At 52.5% G+C, this 20,799-nt stretch overlaps 1 protein-coding gene across 1 annotated transcript; it reads left to right on the top strand.

Moving 5' to 3' along the window:
- Positions 1-5,725: 5,725 nt before the first annotated feature.
- On the top strand, positions 5,726-20,380 carry HTR3A (5-hydroxytryptamine receptor 3A). Its single transcript, XM_026006716.2, has 9 exons — positions 5,726-6,002; positions 8,305-8,471; positions 9,360-9,404; positions 11,764-11,873; positions 13,325-13,494; positions 16,186-16,346; positions 17,347-17,557; positions 17,649-17,870; positions 19,311-20,380. Exons 1-9 carry the CDS (start codon positions 5,936-5,938, stop codon positions 19,607-19,609), a joined length of 1,452 nt encoding a protein of 483 aa, XP_025862501.1. The 5' UTR covers positions 5,726-5,935; the 3' UTR covers positions 19,610-20,380.
- Positions 20,381-20,799: the final 419 nt, after the last annotated feature.

The following is a 20,799-nucleotide window of genomic DNA, read 5'->3' as shown; positions in this document are numbered from 1 at the left end:
GGGGAAAGCTTCATCATATAAGAAGGAGATATTCTCCAGAAGCTGGAGCATCCAGGTCTTGGATACTTGAACGGATGTGGAACGAGACCTCCAGCCTCCTGTGCCAGGGAGGAGGGGAGGGCAGGAGAGGGGCAAGACAGGCCTGCCTCTCTGCTGTGTCTCATACCTATGATTCCCACATAGCCTGTGGGAAGGATTGCCACCTCCCTTGTGAAGATAGGTCCCTGAATCTGCAGAGTTTCACAGTTGGAGGTTCTCTAGGCAGGTGGGCCGGGGAGCCAAGCAGCCCAGCACGGTCCCTTGGGTTTCACTTTGCTTGGGTGCGTGTCTCTCCCAGACCATTGCTGCTGCTGCCATACTGGCCTATTCAGGAACCAAGCCCCCTTCCTTCTCCACCCCTTAGTGTGGTGGATGAAGGCTGGGAATCCCTGCACAAACACATATTAAGCAAAGAGACAGAGGAAGGAAGCAAAGGAGTACTTGCAAACTGAAATACTAGGTCTTGTATGGCTCAGGGTGCTCAGGTGTCCTAGACCAGTCAAATTCCTCCTCGTGTCCCCACAATATTTTAGAGGATCCCAGAGGAGCAGCACAACTTCACAGGCCCCTTGCTTGGGTTTCTTCATTTCTCCTCCTTGCCTGTCTGCATGGGGGACGGCTGGGGGGTGGAGGGTAGTAATATGAGCTCCTTAGAACAAATCCAGCCATCTTGACCTTTGGGGTCAATATTGAGACAAAGGGCCTCACTGCACCCTTTCCTTCAGGAGTCCCATCCTGTCTGCTGTGAGGACTGGAAAAGGCCTCTTCTCTAGGTGACAGATGATAAGAAAACTCCATTCCTCCTAAGGAAGCCCCACCCCATGCACCCAGACTCCACAGAGTAATATTACACCCCAAAACCCCTACATCACTTCCATACCAGGAGGGGCTGCAGAGGTTCCTGGTCCCAAATTTACTGTGAAGTCCCATAACCTGGCATATTTGCAGAGACTGGCTCTACTACATTGGGATCAGGATGGTAAAGGGGAGTATTTCTGAATCCACTTTGTACTGGGGAAAACAAGAAACATAAGGGTCCATAAAGTTTTCATGTATTCTTACTCACGACTACTCTTTAATAAAAATATCTTTAATTTGCAGCCTTATGTAGAGTAAGCCCTATGAGCCTGCCTGTTCAATTACAGCAATCAAGGCAGGACTGGGACCCCCATCCGTACATGGGATTGGATCCAGAGTCCAATCAACCTGGGTCTCAATTCTACCGAATGTTCTGGGACTCAGTGGCATCAGGCAGTTACTGACCCGGGCTTTCGAGTCTGTGGGACCTAACACCACGCTCTCCACTTATCAGCTATGTAATTCACACAGGTTGCTTAACTTCCCTGTGCCTTTTTTAATTTTTAAATTTTTAAAAAAGATTTTACTTATTTATTCATGAGACACACACAGAGAGAGAGGCAGAGACACAGGCAGATGGAGAAGCAAGTTCCACGCGGGGAGCCTGATGTGGGACTGGATCCTGGGACTCTGGGATCATGACCTGAGCCAAAGGCAGACGCTCAACCACTGAGCCACCCAGGCGTCCCTTCCCTGTGCCTTTATTTTCTCATCTGCAATATAGGAATCATAATATCTTCATAGGAAATAGAGATTAAATGTGATAAAGTGTTTAGCACAGTGTGCTAAACAGTGCCTGGCACACAGTGTGCTTGGCAAATGGCAAGGACTGTTGGTGGAGTGTTTCAGAACCAGGCATTCCAAGGACCAGGATCTAGATAGAGAAAAAAAAATCATGATGTGACATGATGGGACACCAAAGAAAGAAAGGCCAGGAGGGAAGAGACTGCTCCTCCTGTCTCCTCCCTGTAAAGGCCACTGCTGCCTCTTTGGGCAGAGAAACTAGGAAATGTGAGTCAGGCCTCCTCCCAGTCTGCTGGCTTCCACCATGCCCATGGGGAGACCACCCCTAAATCTTTCATCCTCCATGCCAGCGTGTATCGGGTCCCTGGAAGTGGCTGGAGGAAAGGCTCACCTGCCTGCTCCCTACGCCATCCTCAGAGAAGAGAGGCAGAGCCCGTAGGGCCCCTATGATCCAGTGCCAGGTGTGGATATGCAGCCAGTAGGGCTCCGTGGACCCCCCTCCTCAAGTGGACGAGGGGGGGTAAAGAGGCCTCTCCCATCCGGGACAACCATGACAAGCCATAAGCCTTCCCCAGCCCTTCCCTAGCAGGTGGGCGCCTGGTGGGGCCAGCTGTTACTACAGGTTGCAGAATTTTTCTAAGTTTATGGGTTTTAAAAGGTCAGGCTCTTTGGTGGTAAAAGTTTTAGAGACCAGTAAAATTTACTGGGGAAGATGGGAGACACGGCTCTAATGAAAAGGCTGGAGCCAGGGGCCTACAGGATCTCAGCTCCCCCCCTTATGGGCCGTGGGAACTGAGGCAGGTCCCGGAGGCTCTCTGGTCTCTGTGTTTTAACCTGGAACATCGTGCTGAGGGGCAGGACAGTGGAGGTCAGCGTTAGCCTGGGCTTGTAACTACCTCATGACACCGAGTCCCAGAGCTCTTTGGACCCAGGTGCGTTGAATTCTAGAAAGCCCCAAACCCATGTGTGAGGCCAGTCCTCCTCGCCCTGGTGTTGGGAGCCCGGGCCTACAGCTCCTGCATTCTCAGGGCTTTTCATTAGCCACGCTGGGTGGCTGCCGACTGCGTGTCTGCCTCCACTCCCTGGGAGGAGCCTGGCCGTCTGCAGGCAGAGCTTGGGAATCAAATTAGCCAAGGCCTCTGCTTTTCCCTCGTCCCCACCGGCCAAGGAGAGTTCATCAAGGCCTCGCACTAATTTTTATCTTGTTTAAAAGGGACAAAAGTGACTCCACAGTTTCATTGGAGGCAATTTACACCCCGCCACTGGCCACAGCTCCAACCACCCCCGGTCTGTTGTGCCATCAAATCCATTAATAGGAGATTTCTTCAGGGGAAACTTGATTGCTGCTCCATCAGAGAGGCACGCAGGCGATACATCTCCATTCCAGGCCGTGGCCTGCCCGGCTCGCTATAATCCTATTACCTAAGAAGCTAATTCTCTAATGCACACACTGTACCGAGACATCCTCTCGGCACCCCCACCCCCACCCCCACCCCAGCACGGTCGGGCAGTCCCAGAGGATCCCAGGAGCTCAGTGCAGAAACCAAGGCTTGAGGCTCAGACGACAGGGGTTCCAGGCTTTCTCGCTGCCCCTGCGTGGGCCTCGGCACACACCCCGCGCAGTGTGGAGGGCCAGCCACATTCGGGCCATTCCGCCCCCCCCAACCCATCCCCTGCTTCTCGGCTCAGCTCTCCTGCAGCCTTCTCTTCTCTTCCTCCCTCTGCGCCTCTTGTGCATCTACTCCTAGCTTCCTTTTCTTTCTCAGTTTACTGCCCATTTTTTTTCCTTCTTCTCATCTTTCTTTTATTTTTTACTTCTCTTCCTTCTTCTTCTCCAGATCCCCATTTCCTGTCGTCTCACCTCTGTCTCTGTGCACCCTGCTTGGGCTCTGCACCTCGCACAACGTGCTCAGTGCCCGATGCTCCTTCCTGCTCTCCATCTCCAGGTGGCTGGGCTCGGTGGAGGGAATGGGCTCCAGGACACAGTGACCTCGGCCTGGGGCAGGAGACAAGTGCCTCATGAGTGTATGCCAGGAGCCCCCGGGGAGGACAAAATGGAGCATTTGGGGGCAGTGGTTAGGGTATGCGGAGGGCAGCAGCTAAAGGTTGTTTGTTCTTGAATCATCGATGAAGCAGCTGCAATGGAAACCCCAGGTTGCTTGCTGCCAAGCGCCCAAGCTGGTGATGCCCACATGGAGGGACCCGGTCAGTGGTTGGTATAATGCTACATGCAGATTCTATAAAGCACATCAACGAGAGGAAAGATCCTTCTAGAAATTTGCAACAGATTTCTAGGTGACAATGGCCAAAAATGGAAACGAGCATGAGCCTAAGAATCTTTGCATATCAAGCCAGATGCTGGACTTGAGGATGCATTTAGGGATCCACTAGCACCCCTTCTGAGTCTGGACTCCCTTAAGACCTCAGCTGGGAGCCTGGGGACAGGCTGGAGGCCTGGGGGTGGCCTGGTTCTTCTTGCTTTGTCCTGTTGTCAAACTTGGAGTCTGAATGCATTCATTCTGGGCTGGGGGTGTCTAGCTCTCTAACTTCTCTAGAAGTTTGGGGGGTACCTCTTATCTTCTATTTTACCACTTGTCCCCATCTCCATTCCTCCAAAAGGAATTCCTAGAGGTGATTTTCCTTGTTTTTCTGGATTGTGCAATGAAGAAGCACAGACTTACAGGAAAGGTAGCCAGCCTCCTTGAGCTTGACCAAACGTTCCAGAACCAGACTCTGGCTAACAGCCATATGAAGGGACTCCATCGGTGAAAGGTATAATGCAATATGCTGATTTCATCACGAATGTGAATAAGGGGAAAAATCCAGATAAAACCAAAAAGGACTCGTCCCTGCCCAAGATGATCTTTTTTAAACTTAATTACAATTCAGAAAATTCTTCCTTCCTACAGTGTTCCTAGCCTCTGCCATACTTAAATTCAAATGGAAAAGGAATTGAAAGGAATAAGAATGTTTTGTTGGTTGAAGCTTGCTGTAGGTGCATGTTGCTTTTAACACACTCAAGGTAGAAGTCGGTTCCTACTCCAAATGGTGAAGTGGGAGTGGGATTCACTCAAATTCACAGCGATACTCTTCTCAGACAATTTTGTTGGCGCACAGTTGGATATCTGAAGGATAGATCCATTCCTATTCAATTTACAAAGGAGAAAGAAACACTTCTTCCAAGAAAACATTTAAAAGGAAAGTGTTGAGAATGCTCATGAGTTGATATTAAGCAAAGAAAGGAATGGGATGCAGAATTAAATGCGTGGTATATTTACTTCATTGTATACATAGTAGAGAAGAAGATTATAGGGGAATACACACCAAAATATTAACAGTGGCTGTCTCTGGGCAGTAAGTTAGCCCACAGATGATTTTTTTAAATTTTTATTTATTTATGATAGTCACACAGAGAGAGACAGAGAGAGGCAGAGGGAGAAGCAGGCTCCATGCACTGGGAGCCCAACGTGGGATTCGATCCCGGGTCTCCACAATCGCGCCCTGGGCCAAAGGCAGGTGCCAAACCGCTGAGCCACCCAGGGAACCCCCCACAGATGATTTTAATTTTTTTCATATTTTTCTATAATCATGTATTACTACTACATTTTATAACACATATTTATTATGTCTATTAAAAATATATAAATAGGTTGGCATAGTGTTAATTATATATACATATATGTATTACTACTTAAATATTCAAATTTAAATATTTAGATGAGAGAAATAAATATTTAGATGAGGACAAAGAAGCAGACGCGTTGTAACCCCAGGTCCCCTTCCTCAGTCTGCAGAGATGCCGGGTGACCTGCTTAGCTAGGGGCACATACTTCCTGCCCCTGCTGCCTCACCCACCCTGCCCCAGCCCCGTGCTACCAAAACATACTTGCCACAATGAAGGTAGCAGCCCGAGCACCTCCCAGCAGACAGGCTGCACCCTTGCTGCAGGGGGTCCTGCCGCCCCTGTCCCCCAAGCTACTCCTTGGGGAATCTGGCCAGGCCACCTGGCTGAAGGGGCAGGCTGAGCCCGGCCACATGACATCAGCTGGGCGGGCTCCCCTCTCACTGGCTCCTTCTCCTCCTCGCCTCCCGCCCTGAAACCTGATCCAGCTGGAGGACTGACTGCCCTGGTGGCCCGGGCAGTGTGAGGCTCCGGCCTCAGAGGTGTGGAAGGCAGTCCGGAGACACCGCAGGCTGCCTGGGACATGAGGCTGGCAGCGTGTGGGCAGGCTGCTCCTGGGCGCGACTCACCCTGAGGCCACTCCGAGGCACCCCACACCCTGGAAAGCTCACCATGCTGTTGTGGGTGCCGCAGGCACTGCTGGCCTTGCTTCTACCCACGCTCCTGGTGCAGGGAGAAGGTAAGGGGACGGTGGGAAAGCACACAGGATTTGGCTGGCCACCTGCAGAGGCAGGGCAGGGGATGCTTCATTCCCCCAAGGGTCCAGGGAAGGAGGGTTTTGGAGTGGGTGGTGCTGCAGGAAAGTCAGGGATCTTGCCACATGTGAGCACGAGAGAATTTTAAGGCACCGTGGTCTACCTCAAAAGTTGGGGCAGTTGAGTGCCAGGTGAGAGCAGCGCTTGCTGAGTGGGGCCCAGCAGCAGCCTGGTCTGTGGGAAATGTGTCCAGAGGTGCCAGAGAGGGGCTCCTCTCTTCTTTGCCCTGCCCCTAAACTCATCGCAAGGCAGCTGCAAGGCACCTTGGAGCTCATTTGATCTACCCCTTCTGGCTACAAATGGGAATGTGGTGGTTCAGAGTGGGGAAGTGATTCACTCAAGGTCACACAGCGCCTCAGCAGTGGAGTGGGGACCAGAGCAAACATAGCCATCCTTCCTCAACTTCACTAGTCCTGTCACATGGGTTCCCTGGGCTTCCTTTCCTTAAGTTCCCTTCCAGAGCTAAATTGTGGTGACACCAAACTTCTCTACATTCCCCCACCCACCTTTTCCTGCTTTCCTGGGATACAAGGTGGTCGGGTCACAAAGGGATCTATTTTCTTTTGCTACCAACAATCCTGATTCCCCATCCCAGAAGGTTTCCACCCCACCCAGAGCTAAGTTGGAGTTGGGGCACAGTTAGGATGCCATCCCGCGGCGGGAGGGATGGAAAGGCCTTATGCATGCAATGGTTTGCCTCCCCTGAGCTGTCACTGGGACAACACACCCAGGCTGCGTGTTAAGACTCTGGTCTGGGGCCTCCCGGGATGAAGAGAAGTACTGTCCCTCCCAGCAATGGCCTTTTGCTCTGAGGCCTGCGGGGCCCTCTCTTCTGCTGTCAGATTCCCCAGCAATAGGATCAGGGCTGTTGTTGGTGTAGTGAAGACACACTGAGATTTGCACTTGAATCTCATTTCCTCCCCTTGCAGGGCACAGCACCCACCTTCCTGAGCTTTGGGAATTCTTATCTGTAAAATATGCTGTCATGACAGCCACCCCCGTGGCTGCTCCAAGATTGAAATGAATAATATGTTAACTGGTATGATTCCACAGGAGATGCTCAATAAATGGCCTTCTGCCTCTCTCTGGCCTTCTCTGTTGTTCTGAAGGAAACTTAAAGTTTGTCAGGGCTAGGCGGGTGGGGAGAGAAAGGGGGGATCTGTAGGAGAGATCGGCTGTACGGGTCGCACACATTATATAGACAAGACAGGGAAGAGGCAGCCTTGTTTAGAGAAAGCCAGGCCCGCTGGCACCTGGTCTGTGAAGGACCTAGGTGGTGCCCTGCCAGGCTCCTAACACCCTGTGCTCTGGGTCTCTAGGGGCTCCCCTTCCCTACCCCTTGCCTTTCACCTTCATATTTCTTGGCACCTTTCAGGAAGTGCTTCTCCTATGCCCCAGAGGGATGACAGGTGCACATGAAATCCCCATAGAATGGGGACAAGCACCTAGGGGTTGGGTTTTCTCATCACTGTTTTGTCCCTGGAGGCCTCCAGTTTTGGGAACAACCCAGTTTCTCCTTGCCTCCTGTACACCTCACACCTAACCCTCTTCCTAACTCCACCAGGTCTGACCACAAGCAACCCTCTGAGGGACACCTGGCCAACCCACCACCAGGAGTTTGTGTATATATGTGGCTGAAAGGAGGGCATTTTGCAGGAAGGAAAAGGAACGTCAGATTTCACTGGATGTGTCCCTTCTTTGTCAATAGCAGGCTGGGGCCCAGGAGCCACCGGGGACCTAGGCAGATGCTGAGATCTGACCTTAACTGAAGCAAACCTTCATGCAGACCTGCGGGCTTACAGATGGATTGTGCACTTGGGGCCACCTTTCCTTGCAGCCCCCCTCTCTGTCCAGGACCACCTCCTGGAGTCACTCCTCCTTAGCCCCAGTGCCCTCGTCCATCCCCACAGGCTCACCTCCTCTAGGCTGGGGCCAGCCCATGGCCCACTTAGACCTCACCTGTCTTGCAGCACCTGCTTTGACAGCCAGCTAGCACCCTCCTCACGTGAGTGTGTCCGTTACCCTTAGGAAACAACAGCTTCGGATTGGGGCAGGACTCTCTGCAGACACAAGGTCCCAGTGGTGGGAATTTCAGTCTGTGGGGGGGATCTGGGGATCTGAGGTGGAAATAGTGGAGATGTTTTCCTTTAAATAGCTTTCAAACCAGGGCAAGAGAACTGGGGGAAGCCTCGGGCTCTGATGCCCACTTTGAACTGTTCTTCCCAGCCAGGCACTGGAGGCACCTCCAGGCCCAGAACACCTCCAGGCCCGCTCTGCTGAGGCTGTCAAATTACCTCCTGGCCAACTACCAGAAGGGCGTGCGACCCGTGCGGGACTGGAGGAAGCCAACCATGGTGTCCATCGACGTCATTGTCTATGCCATCCTCAGCGTGGTGAGCACTTGTCCCCAATCTACCCCGCTCAGAGGTGGACCTTTTGGGATGGGAGACCAAGGAAGGCCAAGTGACCCCCGAGCAGTACAGTGGACATTCAAGTACCCAGAGTACCCGTGATCCATCACAGACCTGTGTCAGGACAGACTACATCATCCACCACCTGCACAGCTGCCCAAACCAGAAAACTGGGGTCACCTGCCTGGCTGCCTCTCCCAACTCTTACGGTTAGAGAGTCACTTACCGCAGGTGGTTCTTCACTCATGGTAACCACGTCTCCACATAGGTTGTTGAGGCTTCAACTGTCCTGCTCATCTCTAGGCCCTTGGTGTCTTACACAGGTCCCTGACACACAACAGGTGTTGGTAAATGATCGTTGCAGAATTAATCCTAAACCAGTGATGCATCTTTCTCTCTGTGTGGTTTTGCACCTCTTGACTCCACACTAGGGCAGGAGAGAGATACAGATACAGATACAGATACAGATACAGATGATACAGATACATCGGCATACAGACACATAAAATTATATAGACATAAAGAGATGATATTTTTATATGTCTCCTCTTATCTTCTACTATGCTATATATATTATACATGTAAATATATGTAATGTGAGAGACATATGTATAACATGTAAAACATAATAGAAAATAGTAGAAGATATATATATATATATATATTAAATTTTAAAATATTGTTTGTATTTCTTTCTAGGTGTGTCTAGTAAGAGACCAAGTCTTCCTGGTTGACCCCATTTTCCCTTTTCTTCACCGTCACTTTCCAAAGGAACAGGGACACAAAGCAACAACTCCTTTGGGGGAGGGGTGTACAAGGTGGACACCAGCCCACAGGGCCACCAAAGCTGAGTTTCCTTTCCCTTCACAGGATGAAAAGAACCAGGTTCTGACCACCTACATCTGGTACCGGCAGGTGAGCCCCCAGCCCTGCGCCCAGCCCCATTTCCCGGGACCAGGGCTTCCCCTTCCAGGAAGGACTCCTCCATCCCAAAGGAATCAGGAATCTCAGAGGCCTTGATGAGGGAAGGGGAGCAGGGAGGTTCAGAGGCTGACTCATGAGACCTGGGAGTCTGGGTCTTCTCCTCTCAGGACTGGCAATGGAAGGAAGTGTAACACTCAGTAAAGGAGCAATCCTCCCAACCCCCTCTGGTTTCTGAGGGTTTTCAGAGTCCCTCAAACAACCATCTGTCGTCCAGCCTCCATGCATGGAATACCTCTAGTGACTGGGAACTCCATGAGCGGCAACTACACTTTCAGACAACTCTACTTGCTACAAAGTTCTTCCTTCTAATTAAGCCAAATGTGATGACAACCAAATCGGGTGATTGACATGGGGCGATTCCATCCACTAAGTCCTCACACCTTGGCCACCTCCCCACTCTCCCAGCTTCTGACCCGTGTTGCTCAGGCACTGGTGTGAAGGCCTCACTCTCTGAGGCCTGTACAGCACTTCTGGTGGGGAGCTGGTGGGGAGCTGGCGGAGAGGCAGGCAGACATGGGGGTTCCAATGCACAGTCTGGTCCTGCTCTGGTAGCCCCTGAGCTGTGGAGCAGATGTGAGAGCCCGAGGGAACCAGAACGGCTGGAGAGGGGGTGCAGGAGACGGGCCCAGTCCATAGAGGTCAAACCTGAGAAACACTCTGTCTGGGGACATGCCTAGCATATGTGGGTCTTGGCTAAATCCCTCCTGCTCTTCACGAGCATACTCCATTACCACCAGCTCAGGGGGCAAAGAGTGGGGTGGAGGAAGATGCCAGAATGTTAGTTCCTGCAAGACTGCTCTCTTCCGCCTCACAGAGATCCCTCTCTCTCTCTCTCTTTTTTTATTGGAGTTCAATTTGCCAACATATAGCATAACACCCAACAGAGATCTCTTAATATAGTGCACACCCCGTGTCAAGGGAAGGGGCCCAGCAAGAATAGGCAGCCTGGAGCTCCTTTCCTGGGACATCTGGCCTAGGTCCCATCCCTCTAGGTCACTTGTCTGCCCAGCAGTGAGGGGACACCAACCAACCAAATTCCAGTGACTGTGCTAAGAGGCCAGAATCAGAGACACAAACTAGACTCAGGCCCTGCCCACAGTGAGCTCACAGACTGGTGGAGGCCACAGACCCATGAACAGACAGTTGAATGCAGCAAGACAAGCACCCCAATGCAGCAAGAGCAAGAGGCCAATCATGAGAGCACAGACGAGACACATAAGAACCCAGCCTGGGACGTGGGGGTCATGGAAGGTTCTTAAGAAGGCAGCAGACAGATGCTTTGGTTAAGTCTGGAGGGACGAGTAAGACCTCCCTCAGGAGAGAAGACGGGGAGTGCAGAGTGGGAGAGCACGGGCATGCAGAGAGCGGGGTTCCACTGCATGTGGCTGGAGAGAAGAATCCCAGAGAGGCCTGGCAAAATTAATGAGGCTAGAGAGAAGGCTGGAGGGCAGATTATGCAGCCCTTTGTTGGCCGTTTAGCTCTATCCCAAGTGCAAGGGAGGCCACTGGAGTTTTAAGCAAGGGAGTAATGTGATTAAATTGACATACTTTTTTTTTTTAAGATTTTATTTATTTATTTGACAGAGAGAGAGAGCCATGGGTCTTGGTCTGCTCATACGTAAATTGGGATAATAACCAGGTGAGAGCTGGTTATTGTTAAGTTTTGATCAACGTGTTGTTCACCATCCTGTCAGGATGACTGATCTAAAATGTCAATTCAGGGGTGCCTGGGTGGCTCAATCGTTTAAGCGTCTGCCTTCACTTGGGTTATGATCCCATCATCCCGGGATCAAGCCCCACGTTGGGCTCTCTGCTCAGCGGGGAGTCTGCTTCTCCCCTTCTCTCCCCCGCTCCGCTGCTCATTCTCTCTCTCAAATAAATAAAATCTTAAAAAAAAAAAAAAAAGCCCTAACACAGCACATCTCTCCCCTGTGAGGTGCATGTTATTTCCTGCTTTACATATGAGCAGACTGAGACCCAAGAAGCTATTTAAATGTCCAAGATCCTGGGGTTGGTGAATGGGATTTTCAAACAGGAGAAATGACCCCATGCCTTCCTGGGCACAGCTTCACGGGCCTGGGTCACACTTGCGTGCCGGGAGTGTGTGAGCACAGAGGTGGGGGGGCTCTGGGATACTGCTGATTCGGGCGCCACCAGCTTCCCCTGAGAAGATGATCCCTGCTGCCTGGCCACTGAGTGGTGAGGTCATCTCGAGTTGTCACTGCCCACAAACACACCCTCCGCCTGAGTTGGAAGGGGCTGCCTGTGACCATCCCCGCTCCTCCCCTAGTACTGGACTGACGAGTTTCTCCAGTGGAACCCCGAGGACTTTGACAACATCACCAAGCTGTCCATCCCCACTGAGAGCATCTGGGTCCCAGACATTCTCATCAATGAGTTGTGAGTGCTGTCATCTGCTGCTGGGCGGCCGGGGCTGGGGAAAGACGGGGCATGGGCACAGGGACAAGCTCTGCTGTTGCCTGAGTCCCTTGAAGGCTTGCAGAACTGGAGGTAACTGTAGGATTTGGCTCGGGTCCCCATGCCCCTTTGTTGTTGTTGTTGTTGTTTTCTCCTTTCTTTCTCTTTTCTTTTTAAAACTCCTCTTTTTCTCTGCCTGATGTTGAATCCTTGGTCTTGGTCTGAGGGCTTCCTCCTTGGGGAAGAGAAGCCAGTGAATGAATTCCCACTGTTAGAATAGCCGAATGAGGGACAGCTTCATTTTTAAAGTGAGATTACCGAAAGAGGTGAAGTCCCCCAGTGGTCACCACCTCTGGTCACAGGGGCGATTGGAGCGGGGAGATGCTCAGACCTCTCAGGTCACATGAGTGCTCCAGCTTGCACCCCCAATGAGAAGTGGGCGCCGCCATCCTTATTACCAGCAGCTGAACACTGTCTCATGAAGCTCCGGCCAATATCTCTTCCCCACATCCTTCAGGCTCCTCCAGGCTCCGCTGCCTGGGCCTCTGAATGCTAGAGTTGGAGGATGGCTTGGCGAGACGGATGGAAGGAGGAGGTGGCCCAGAGCCAGTTGCCCCCCACCTAGTATGCACTGCATTGCCCAACGTCCAGAGCGCCACTCACACTGTCTTTCAGGGGAGGCGGTTGACCTAGCGCCCCATGACCTGCATAGCTCAGGCTGGAGGGATCCCAGTGCCTGGCTGGATCACCAGTTACATTGTGAAGTAGCCTGAATCTTGGTTTCTCATCTCTCAGACTGATTCCACAGAAGGGTTCAGGCTCAGGATCCCCAGCTCAGGTCATTCTGTGCCACAGTAGTCACTTGGGAGAGTTTAGGGGTTGTGGATCTGCCAAGACAGTAGAGCTAAGTTTTACAAGACTTTCTCACTTGCCTCAGTTTTTCTCAATGATGTCTCTAGTTCCTTCTTCTCCAGGCAAGATTATTCTCATATCAACAGGACTTCTAGGGATGGAAAGCAAAGAGAAACCGAGTCAGGATGGAACCCAGGGTTCTGCTTGCCCACTAGGCCTGCCCATTGCCACTGAGCTGCTAACCCTGGGAGCTGAGCTCTGCCCAGCTGGGCGGGTGGTGGAGCAGGAACAGCTGGGCATGCTCCTTCTGGCTGGCAGCTGTGAGGTACATGGATTCCCTGCCGGCCCCCTGTGGCTAGGTTGCCAGGGGGAATAAAGGAGAAATGCCCTCTGCTGCTTGGAAAGTAGCCTTGACAATGGCAGGTAAGAAAGCCTAACATAGATAAGAAAACTGGAGAAACAGGCCAGAGAAAACTGTGCCACCCAAACCTGTCCTGAATTTCTATCCCTGCCGGGTGGCTCAGACACATTGAGTCTCCCAGAGCTTCTTGAGCCCCCTAACTGGCCTCTTCTCTGACCAGTGTGGACGTGGGGAAGTCTCCGAGTATCCCGTATGTGTACGTTGGGCATCACGGTGAGGTCCAGAACTACAAGCCCCTCCAGGTGGTGACCGCCTGTAGCCTCGACATCTACAACTTCCCCTTCGATGTACAGAACTGCTCCCTGACCTTCACCAGCTGGCTGCACACCAGTGAGTACTGCACCTGGGCTCCGGGCAGGGGGTGCAGCTTGGGAGTAGAGCACCTGTGGGAGGAGCACCGCCCCCCCCACCCCCAGGAGGCTTTCTGCTTTATCCAAGTTGCGTATTTTCTCAATGTCACTGAGCCTGTTCCTCATCCTCCAAACCGGACTCTATGGTCGCCCTTGCTGCCTCCCTCAGCTGTCGCGAGGGTCCAGTGAGACAGTGTAGATGGTGACAAGACACTCAGTGAAGCCAGGATATGGCCCTAAATGTCCCTCACTTGTCTTTTTTTTTTTTTTTTTTTTTTTTTGGTATGCAAACAAAGTGGAACGAGGCTTTATTTTAAACTCTGGAGGAAAATCCTAGAACATAAAAGAACATGGGGAGGGCAAGAGTCAAGTGTGGGCCGAGGAGGAGTCCTGTGTGCTGCAGGACTGGAGGCAGAAGTGACAAGGGACTCTGTGAACTATCTTGGGGCCTGAAGCCACTGGGATCTGACACAGCCTCGAGCCACCCACCTTTGGGCAAAACTGCGGGGCAAGGCTTGGGAATATTCCGGATGCTGGCTTTTGGGTTGCCCAGTGTTGCTCTAGGACCACAGAGGTCCCTCACTTGTCTTCTCTTCTCCACTGATACACCCCCCACCCTTCTCTCCCCTAGCCTTTTGCAGTAACCTCCTAGCCGGTCCTTCTCCAATTTATGTTCCTCACAGCAAATGGGGAGAACTTATTAAAATTAAAATCTAGCCATGTCACTCTCTGCTTAAAAATCTCAGTGACTTCTGGCACTCCTGAGGCAGAACTGAAATCTTTCCCGCCATTCCAGCCTTCACCCCATGCATGCTCCCCTGAGCTCAGCTCCAGCCCCGATGTCCTCCTCTCCAAGCCTGAGGCTCCTTATTCTCTCCCTGTATCCCAGGCTGCTTCCTCTCCTGGGCTACCCTACCCCTCTTCCTTCCTCTTCTCCCCACCCCCCACCACTCCTGCCCCCAACCCCGCCTAGTGTGGCCAAGTCCCGTGCTCACTTAATCCCAGCATTGGCTCAGTGCCTCTGGGAAACCCCTCTCGTCCCCAGACTAGGCCTCCCCGTGACCCAATTTTGTAGCATCCTCTACTCCCCGCTGCCATTGCACTCGTAGGTGCTTGTGCAATGTCTGCTTCCCTAGCAGAGGCGAACCCAGAGAGGGCAGGACCATGATCTCTGATCCACCAACTGTGTAGGTCCCTGGCACAAAGGAAGGTGCCCGGCAACTTTTATTTAGTGGATGAATGCAAGATGGTCACTAAAGTCTCACGAGGTGAGTGATCCTTGTACTCCTACAAGAAACCGTCCCTCATTTCTATCTGATTTCATCACATTAACTGTAAATTACAAAAATAGTAATACCTAAGTTCCTTGGACAAAAACCAGAATTACAAATAATCTTTGACTGTTGACCTCTACCCTCAATCCCAAATTTTTCACTGACTTCCCACACTAAGACTTCACAGCTTTTATCAATATGAGCTTCATATTGATAATGAAATAGTAAATGAAATAGTATAATGAAATATACTATAATATAATGAAATATAAATGAAATAGTATATTCACTCTTCCAGATTCTTCTCTATCCTTTGCATATACGCTACATACACATCTATGGAAAGAACAGGAAAATTATTTCATAGGTTTTTATTTTACGAAATGTATCATCTATGCTCCTGCTACCTGATTCCTTTCACTCAACAAGAAGTCTTAGACATTTTTTCCAAATCACTACATATTTAGATCATTCTCATAAAAGAGAAAGCTATCCTGCCAGCTGTAGGATAGCTTGGAGCTTGGATGCATCATAGTTTATTAAGTCTTTTCCTGATTGGTGGACATGTAGATCTTTCTATATTTTGCTGTAATGGATACTCCTGGCCTTCTAGTGTATGTCTCTTTCTCTAGCATAGATGCAGAGAAGTAAAACTGCTATTCTCTAAGTGAAAATTTCACTTATTTCCCTAGTTCTGTTTCTTTCTTTCTTTCTTCTTTTTCTTTCTTTCTTTCTTTCTTTCTTTCTTTCTTTCTTTCTTTCTTTTTCTTTCTTTCTTCTTTCTTTCTTTTCTTCCCTTCCTTCCTCCCCCCTTCCCTTCCTTCCTTTCTTTTCCTTCTTTTAGAGAGAAAGCACACATGGACAAGCAGGGGTAGAGGGGCCAGAGGGAGAAGAAAAGAGAGAATCTTAAGCAGGCTCCACACCCAGCGCAGAGCCCAACGTGGGGCTCAATCTCATGACCCTGAGATCATTGACACAAGCTGAAATCGAGTCAGATGCTTAACCAACCATGACCTTGGGTCACCTTCAAGGGTAGCCAGCTCTATCAGGAGAAAGGTGAAGAATGTTGACTTTTGCTCATTTCATAAATGGGCAACCCTAATGGAATCCTAGAAAACCGTTTGGAAAGGAGTGGGAGAGACACAGGGAGAAGGAGAGAGGGGCCTTCCTAATAAGTAGTTTGGTTCTGGTTCTTTGCATTTTGCTGTGTTTTCGTCCAGGCTGTCACTCCCCTCACTGCAGCCCCACGCCCAGAGGGGCACCGTGGGCGCTGTCACCTCATTGTGCAGCCGAGGAGACCCAGGCTGCCGGCCAGGAGCCAGTGAGCTCAGCCCGGTCCCAGGTCCTGCCGGCTCTGCACACCCCACTCCACAGCCGCCTCGATTTCTTCCCTCTAGTCCAGGACATCAACATCTCCCTGTTGCGCTTGCCGGAAAAGGTGAAGCTGGACAAGACCATCTTCATGAACCAGGGCGAGTGGGAGCTCCTGGGGGTGCTGACCCAGTTCCGGGAGTTCAGCATGGAGAGCAACAGCTGCTACGCAGAAATGAAGTTCTACGTGAGTGGGAGCGGGCATGCTGGCGGGGGGGATAGCTGGGGGGGTGGGCTGGGGGGGATGGCTGGGGGGGTGGGCTGGGGGGATGATGGCTGGAGGGCACGGGCTGGGGGGATGATGGCTGGGGGGGTGGGCTGGGGGATGACGGCTGGGGGGGATGGCTGGGGGGGTGGGCTGGGGGATGACGGCTGGGGGGGATGGCTGGGGGGGTGGGCTGGGGGGATGACGGCTGGGGGGGTGGGCTGGGGGGATGATGGCTGGAGGGCATGGGCTGGGGGGATGACAGCTGGGGGGGATGGCTGGGGGGATGACGGCTGGAGGGGGCGGGCTGGGGGGATGACGGCTGGAGGGGCAGGGTGGGGGGATGACGGCTGGGGGGTGGGCTGGGGCGATGACGGCTGGGGGGGAGGCCTGGGGGGGATGACGGCTGGAGGGGCAGAGTGGGGAGATGACGGCTGGGGGGGGCGGGCTGGGGGGATGACGGCTGGAGGGGCAGGGTGGGGGGATGATGGCTGGGGGGGGCGGGCTGGGGGGATGACGGCTGGAGGGGGCAGGCTGGAGGGGATGACGGCTGGAGGGGCGGCCTGGGGGGGATGACAGCTGGAGGGGCAGGGTGGGGGGATGACGGCTGGGGGCGGTGGGCTGGGGGGATGACGGCTGGAGGGGCAGGGTGGGGGGATGAGGGCTGGGGGGGCAGACTGGGGGGGATGACGGCTGGAAGAGGTGGACTTCAGGAGGCATGGGGGTGGGGTGGGGGGTGGAAACCTCTGCAGCCCTCGCCCCAGCTGCAGGGACACACTCCTGCCCTGGAACCACAATGAAGTGGGCAGGGAAACTCCTGGGTGGCCCTTGCTCCTCCTCGGCAGCCACAGGCTGGAGGGAAACCATCCAGGACCTTCTCTGGGCAGCCCCGCTGGAAGCCGCAGGAAGCTGGCCGGGCTGGTGGCTCCAGAGGGGAGCGGGTCTGCCCCGGGTTCCCCCACGGCTCCTGTCCTGCCCTTAGGTGGTCATCCGCCGGCGGCCCCTGTTCTACACGGTCAGCCTGCTGCTGCCCAGTATCTTCCTCATGCTCATGGACATCGTGGGCTTCTACCTGCCTCCGGACAGCGGCGAGAGGGTCTCCTTCAAGATCACACTCCTCCTGGGCTACTCCGTCTTCCTGATCATCGTGTCTGACACGCTGCCGGCCACGGCCATTGGCACTCCCCTCATCGGTAGGGCCCACTCTGGCGGGGGGGGGGGGGGAGCGCAGTGTGGCCAAGGCCCTGAGAAACCAGCCCCCTCCCGACCCTGCCGTGCGCACAGGTGTCTACTTTGTCGTGTGCATGGCGCTGCTGGTGATGAGCTTGGCCGAGACCATCTTCATCGTGCGGCTTGTACACAAGCAAGACTTGCAGCAGCCTGTGCCTGCCTGGCTGCGGCACCTGGTTCTGGAGCGAGTGGCCCTGCTCCTTTGCCTAGGGGAGCAGTCAGCTTCTCGAAGGCCCCCAGCCACTTCCCAAACCACCAAGACTGATGACTGCTCAGGTGAGAAAGGGAAAGGGCCAGAGTGTGGGGACATGGTGGAGAGTCTCTGGCTGGATGTGACATGCCCGAGTCTGGGTGGGGCCTCGAACTTGGGTGCTGTCCTGCACCTGGCACCCCATGCCAGGCCTCACTGGGAGGCAGCAGAGTTCAGCCAAAGGCCTCAACGAGCCCCCTTCTTACAAAACCTTTACCTCCTCTCATCAGCCTGGGCATGGGTAGAGAGAGGGAGAGAGTTCCAGAGGCTGAGCAGGTCAGGAGCAGAGACTTCTGGGCTGGGAATAGTCCTTCCCCAAGATGGACCCCAAAGGGAAGCAATTGGATGCCACCCAGGCAGTTATGGGATTTCTTACCTCATGTGACTAGGTCTGCAGCCAGCATTTCCAAAACTCTTGCACTCCATCAGCTCAGAGACCAGGTCCCTTCGAATTTCAGACATCTATGAGACAGAGAGACAGGGGGGCAGGGGACGTGAAATGAGGAGCTCATTCTCCCTGAGACATTGTTGCCGCCACCATCTGGGGGTGGTGTTCCTGCTTTGTCGGTGTATTTGGGCACGTGCATTTCTGGTGCACTATCACACATCATCCACAGGCTCCCTGATAGGATTCTCATTCTCATTTGTCAAATGAGGAAACAGAGGCATAAGGCCAAATAGTTTGCCTTAAGTCACAGAGCCAGGAACTGGTGAAACTGATTGGAACCCAGGCCCATCTGATGCTAAGTTAGTATTTTTTAACCACTCCACCCCCTTTTGTCCTACCCTCTGGCAAGAGCTAGGCCTTTTACAGAAGGTCTATGACTAACCTGAGACCACCTCAACATGATCCGATGAGCTAGTACACCAATCTAATGACTAGCTTCACTGCTCACTTGTAAGGGCCATAGCCAAAGGTGTATTTCCTGGTGCAGAAGGACTTGGAGTCATGGAGAAGAGGGCGCCAAGGTATTATGGCATAGTGGAGAGAGCAGTGAATTCACAGCCCAGAAATCTTAGGGCTTGGTGGCCTCATTTCTAAATGATTCTCTAGCTGTGTGACCACAGACTAGTCACTTCACCTCTCTGAGCCTTTGTACCTTCATATAAAATGTGCACGTAGTAATCACTCCTACTCTGCTTCTCTCATGTGGCTATTATGAGGCTCAAATGAAATAATAGATACTAAATTGCTGGGAAGTAATAAACACCGAATTCATGATCTCAATGACTGGGGAAGTGGATGGAGGATGTGCTAAGGAGGAGTATACAGGAATCTTCAACTGTGTTTCTTTCTTTATTTGCATAAGTCAGATGATGGGTTGACAAATAAGAAATTTATACTCTTTACACCTGAAATTGTTCATAATAACAACTTCTGGAAACCACCACAGAAACAGAAGGGACAGTGTTTGCACCATCCTGCTGGGCCTCCCTCCTTTGCCAACACTCCACCCTTTTTCCAGACATGGGAAACCACTGCAACCACCTGGGAGTACCCCGGGACTTGGAGAAGACCCCAAGGGGCCGAGGCAGCCCCCCACCACCACCACGGGAGTCCTCCCTGGCAGTGCGAGGGCTCCTGAAGGAGCTGTCCTCCATCAGGCACTTCCTGGAGAAGAGGGACGAGAGCCGAGAGGTGGCCCGGGAATGGCTGCATGTGGGCTCCGTGCTGGACAGGCTGCTCTTCCGCATCTACCTGGTGGCGGTGCTGGCCTACAGCATCACCCTGATCACCCTGTGGTCCATCTGGCAGTATTCTTGAGTGGGTACGGCCCAGCACGGGTGTGGGGGAGTCAGGCACTGGTTAGAATGGAGATGGGAGAGTTTCAGGGCCCAGAGGATGTCATGGACTTCTTCAAGACCCTGTCCAATGCCAGTGTGTCTCAGCAATTCTGAACTAGGGCTGCAACTCTTTCCCAGAAAGTTTGGTGTTGCAGACCCTTACATTCCCACCCCCTGCCTCTCACCCCCACTTATCATGGCTATACAACACACAGTCTTAGGGCAGCCCGGGTGGCTCAGCGGTTTAGCGCCGCCTTCAGTCCAGGGCCTGATCCCGGAGACCCGGGATCAAGTCCCACATCAGGCTCCCTGCATGGAGCCTGCTTCTCCCTCTGCCTGTGTCTCCGCCTCTCTCTCTCTCTCTCTCTCTCTCTCTCTGTCCTACATGAATGAATAAATCAAATCAAATAAATAAATAAATAAATAATAAAAAAAACACAGTCTTAGATGGGGAAAAACCCAGGCATTCCCTAACTTCATTCTATTTATCTGTGCATCAAGCCTTAGTTTCTCCCTTGTCACTTCCCAGCATAAGGCACTTTGGAATTCTGCTCATCTCCCTCAACCTTGTTTTTAGATTCGAGGCAAACCAACTCTCTCCTGCACAGGCCTGATAACACTGCATTAGGTTTATCGACCCTAAAGTCTCCTCCTCCACCTCACCTATGGCCACTTCCCTGGACACTCATGTTCTATCAGATGATGGAGGGTGAGGGTGGCTGAGGGGAATAAAATACAACTAAGCTCTAAACTCCCTTCTTAACCATTTGTCAGAAGCTGGGTGGGTGGAAGAAGAAGTTTAACGTTACTGGTGGAAATGAGGTAGGGGTATTGTCCGCAGTTTCCGTTGTTTGGTGCTTCCTGCCCCAGAGAATCGGGAGAGGTGACCAAACAGTGGCTGTTAAGAAGACACAATAGGAGGTGGAATTCAAGGCGGGAGGATAAGGACCACCAACACTTAGCAATGGAAAGGTGAGGAGGGGGAAGCTCAGTTCTGTTAACCCCTAGAAAGATGCCGGACGTGTCCACACAGTCCCATTACCGTTCTGGACTCATGGTGAAGCTGGTAGCGAGCTCTCTCCCTGCAAGAGGATCCTGAAGCGCAGGCAAGGGCATCAGCACCACGGTCAGCAGCCACTGGTTTGGTCTTAGGAAAACCGAGGCTGGAGC

The sequence above is a fragment of the Vulpes vulpes genome, chromosome 12 (assembly GCF_048418805.1).
Source record: "Vulpes vulpes isolate BD-2025 chromosome 12, VulVul3, whole genome shotgun sequence".
In the NCBI taxonomy this organism is placed as follows: Eukaryota; Metazoa; Chordata; class Mammalia; order Carnivora; family Canidae; genus Vulpes; species Vulpes vulpes.
Note: the sequence above shows the minus strand (reverse complement) of the source record. Positions and strands in the feature narration are given on the sequence as shown.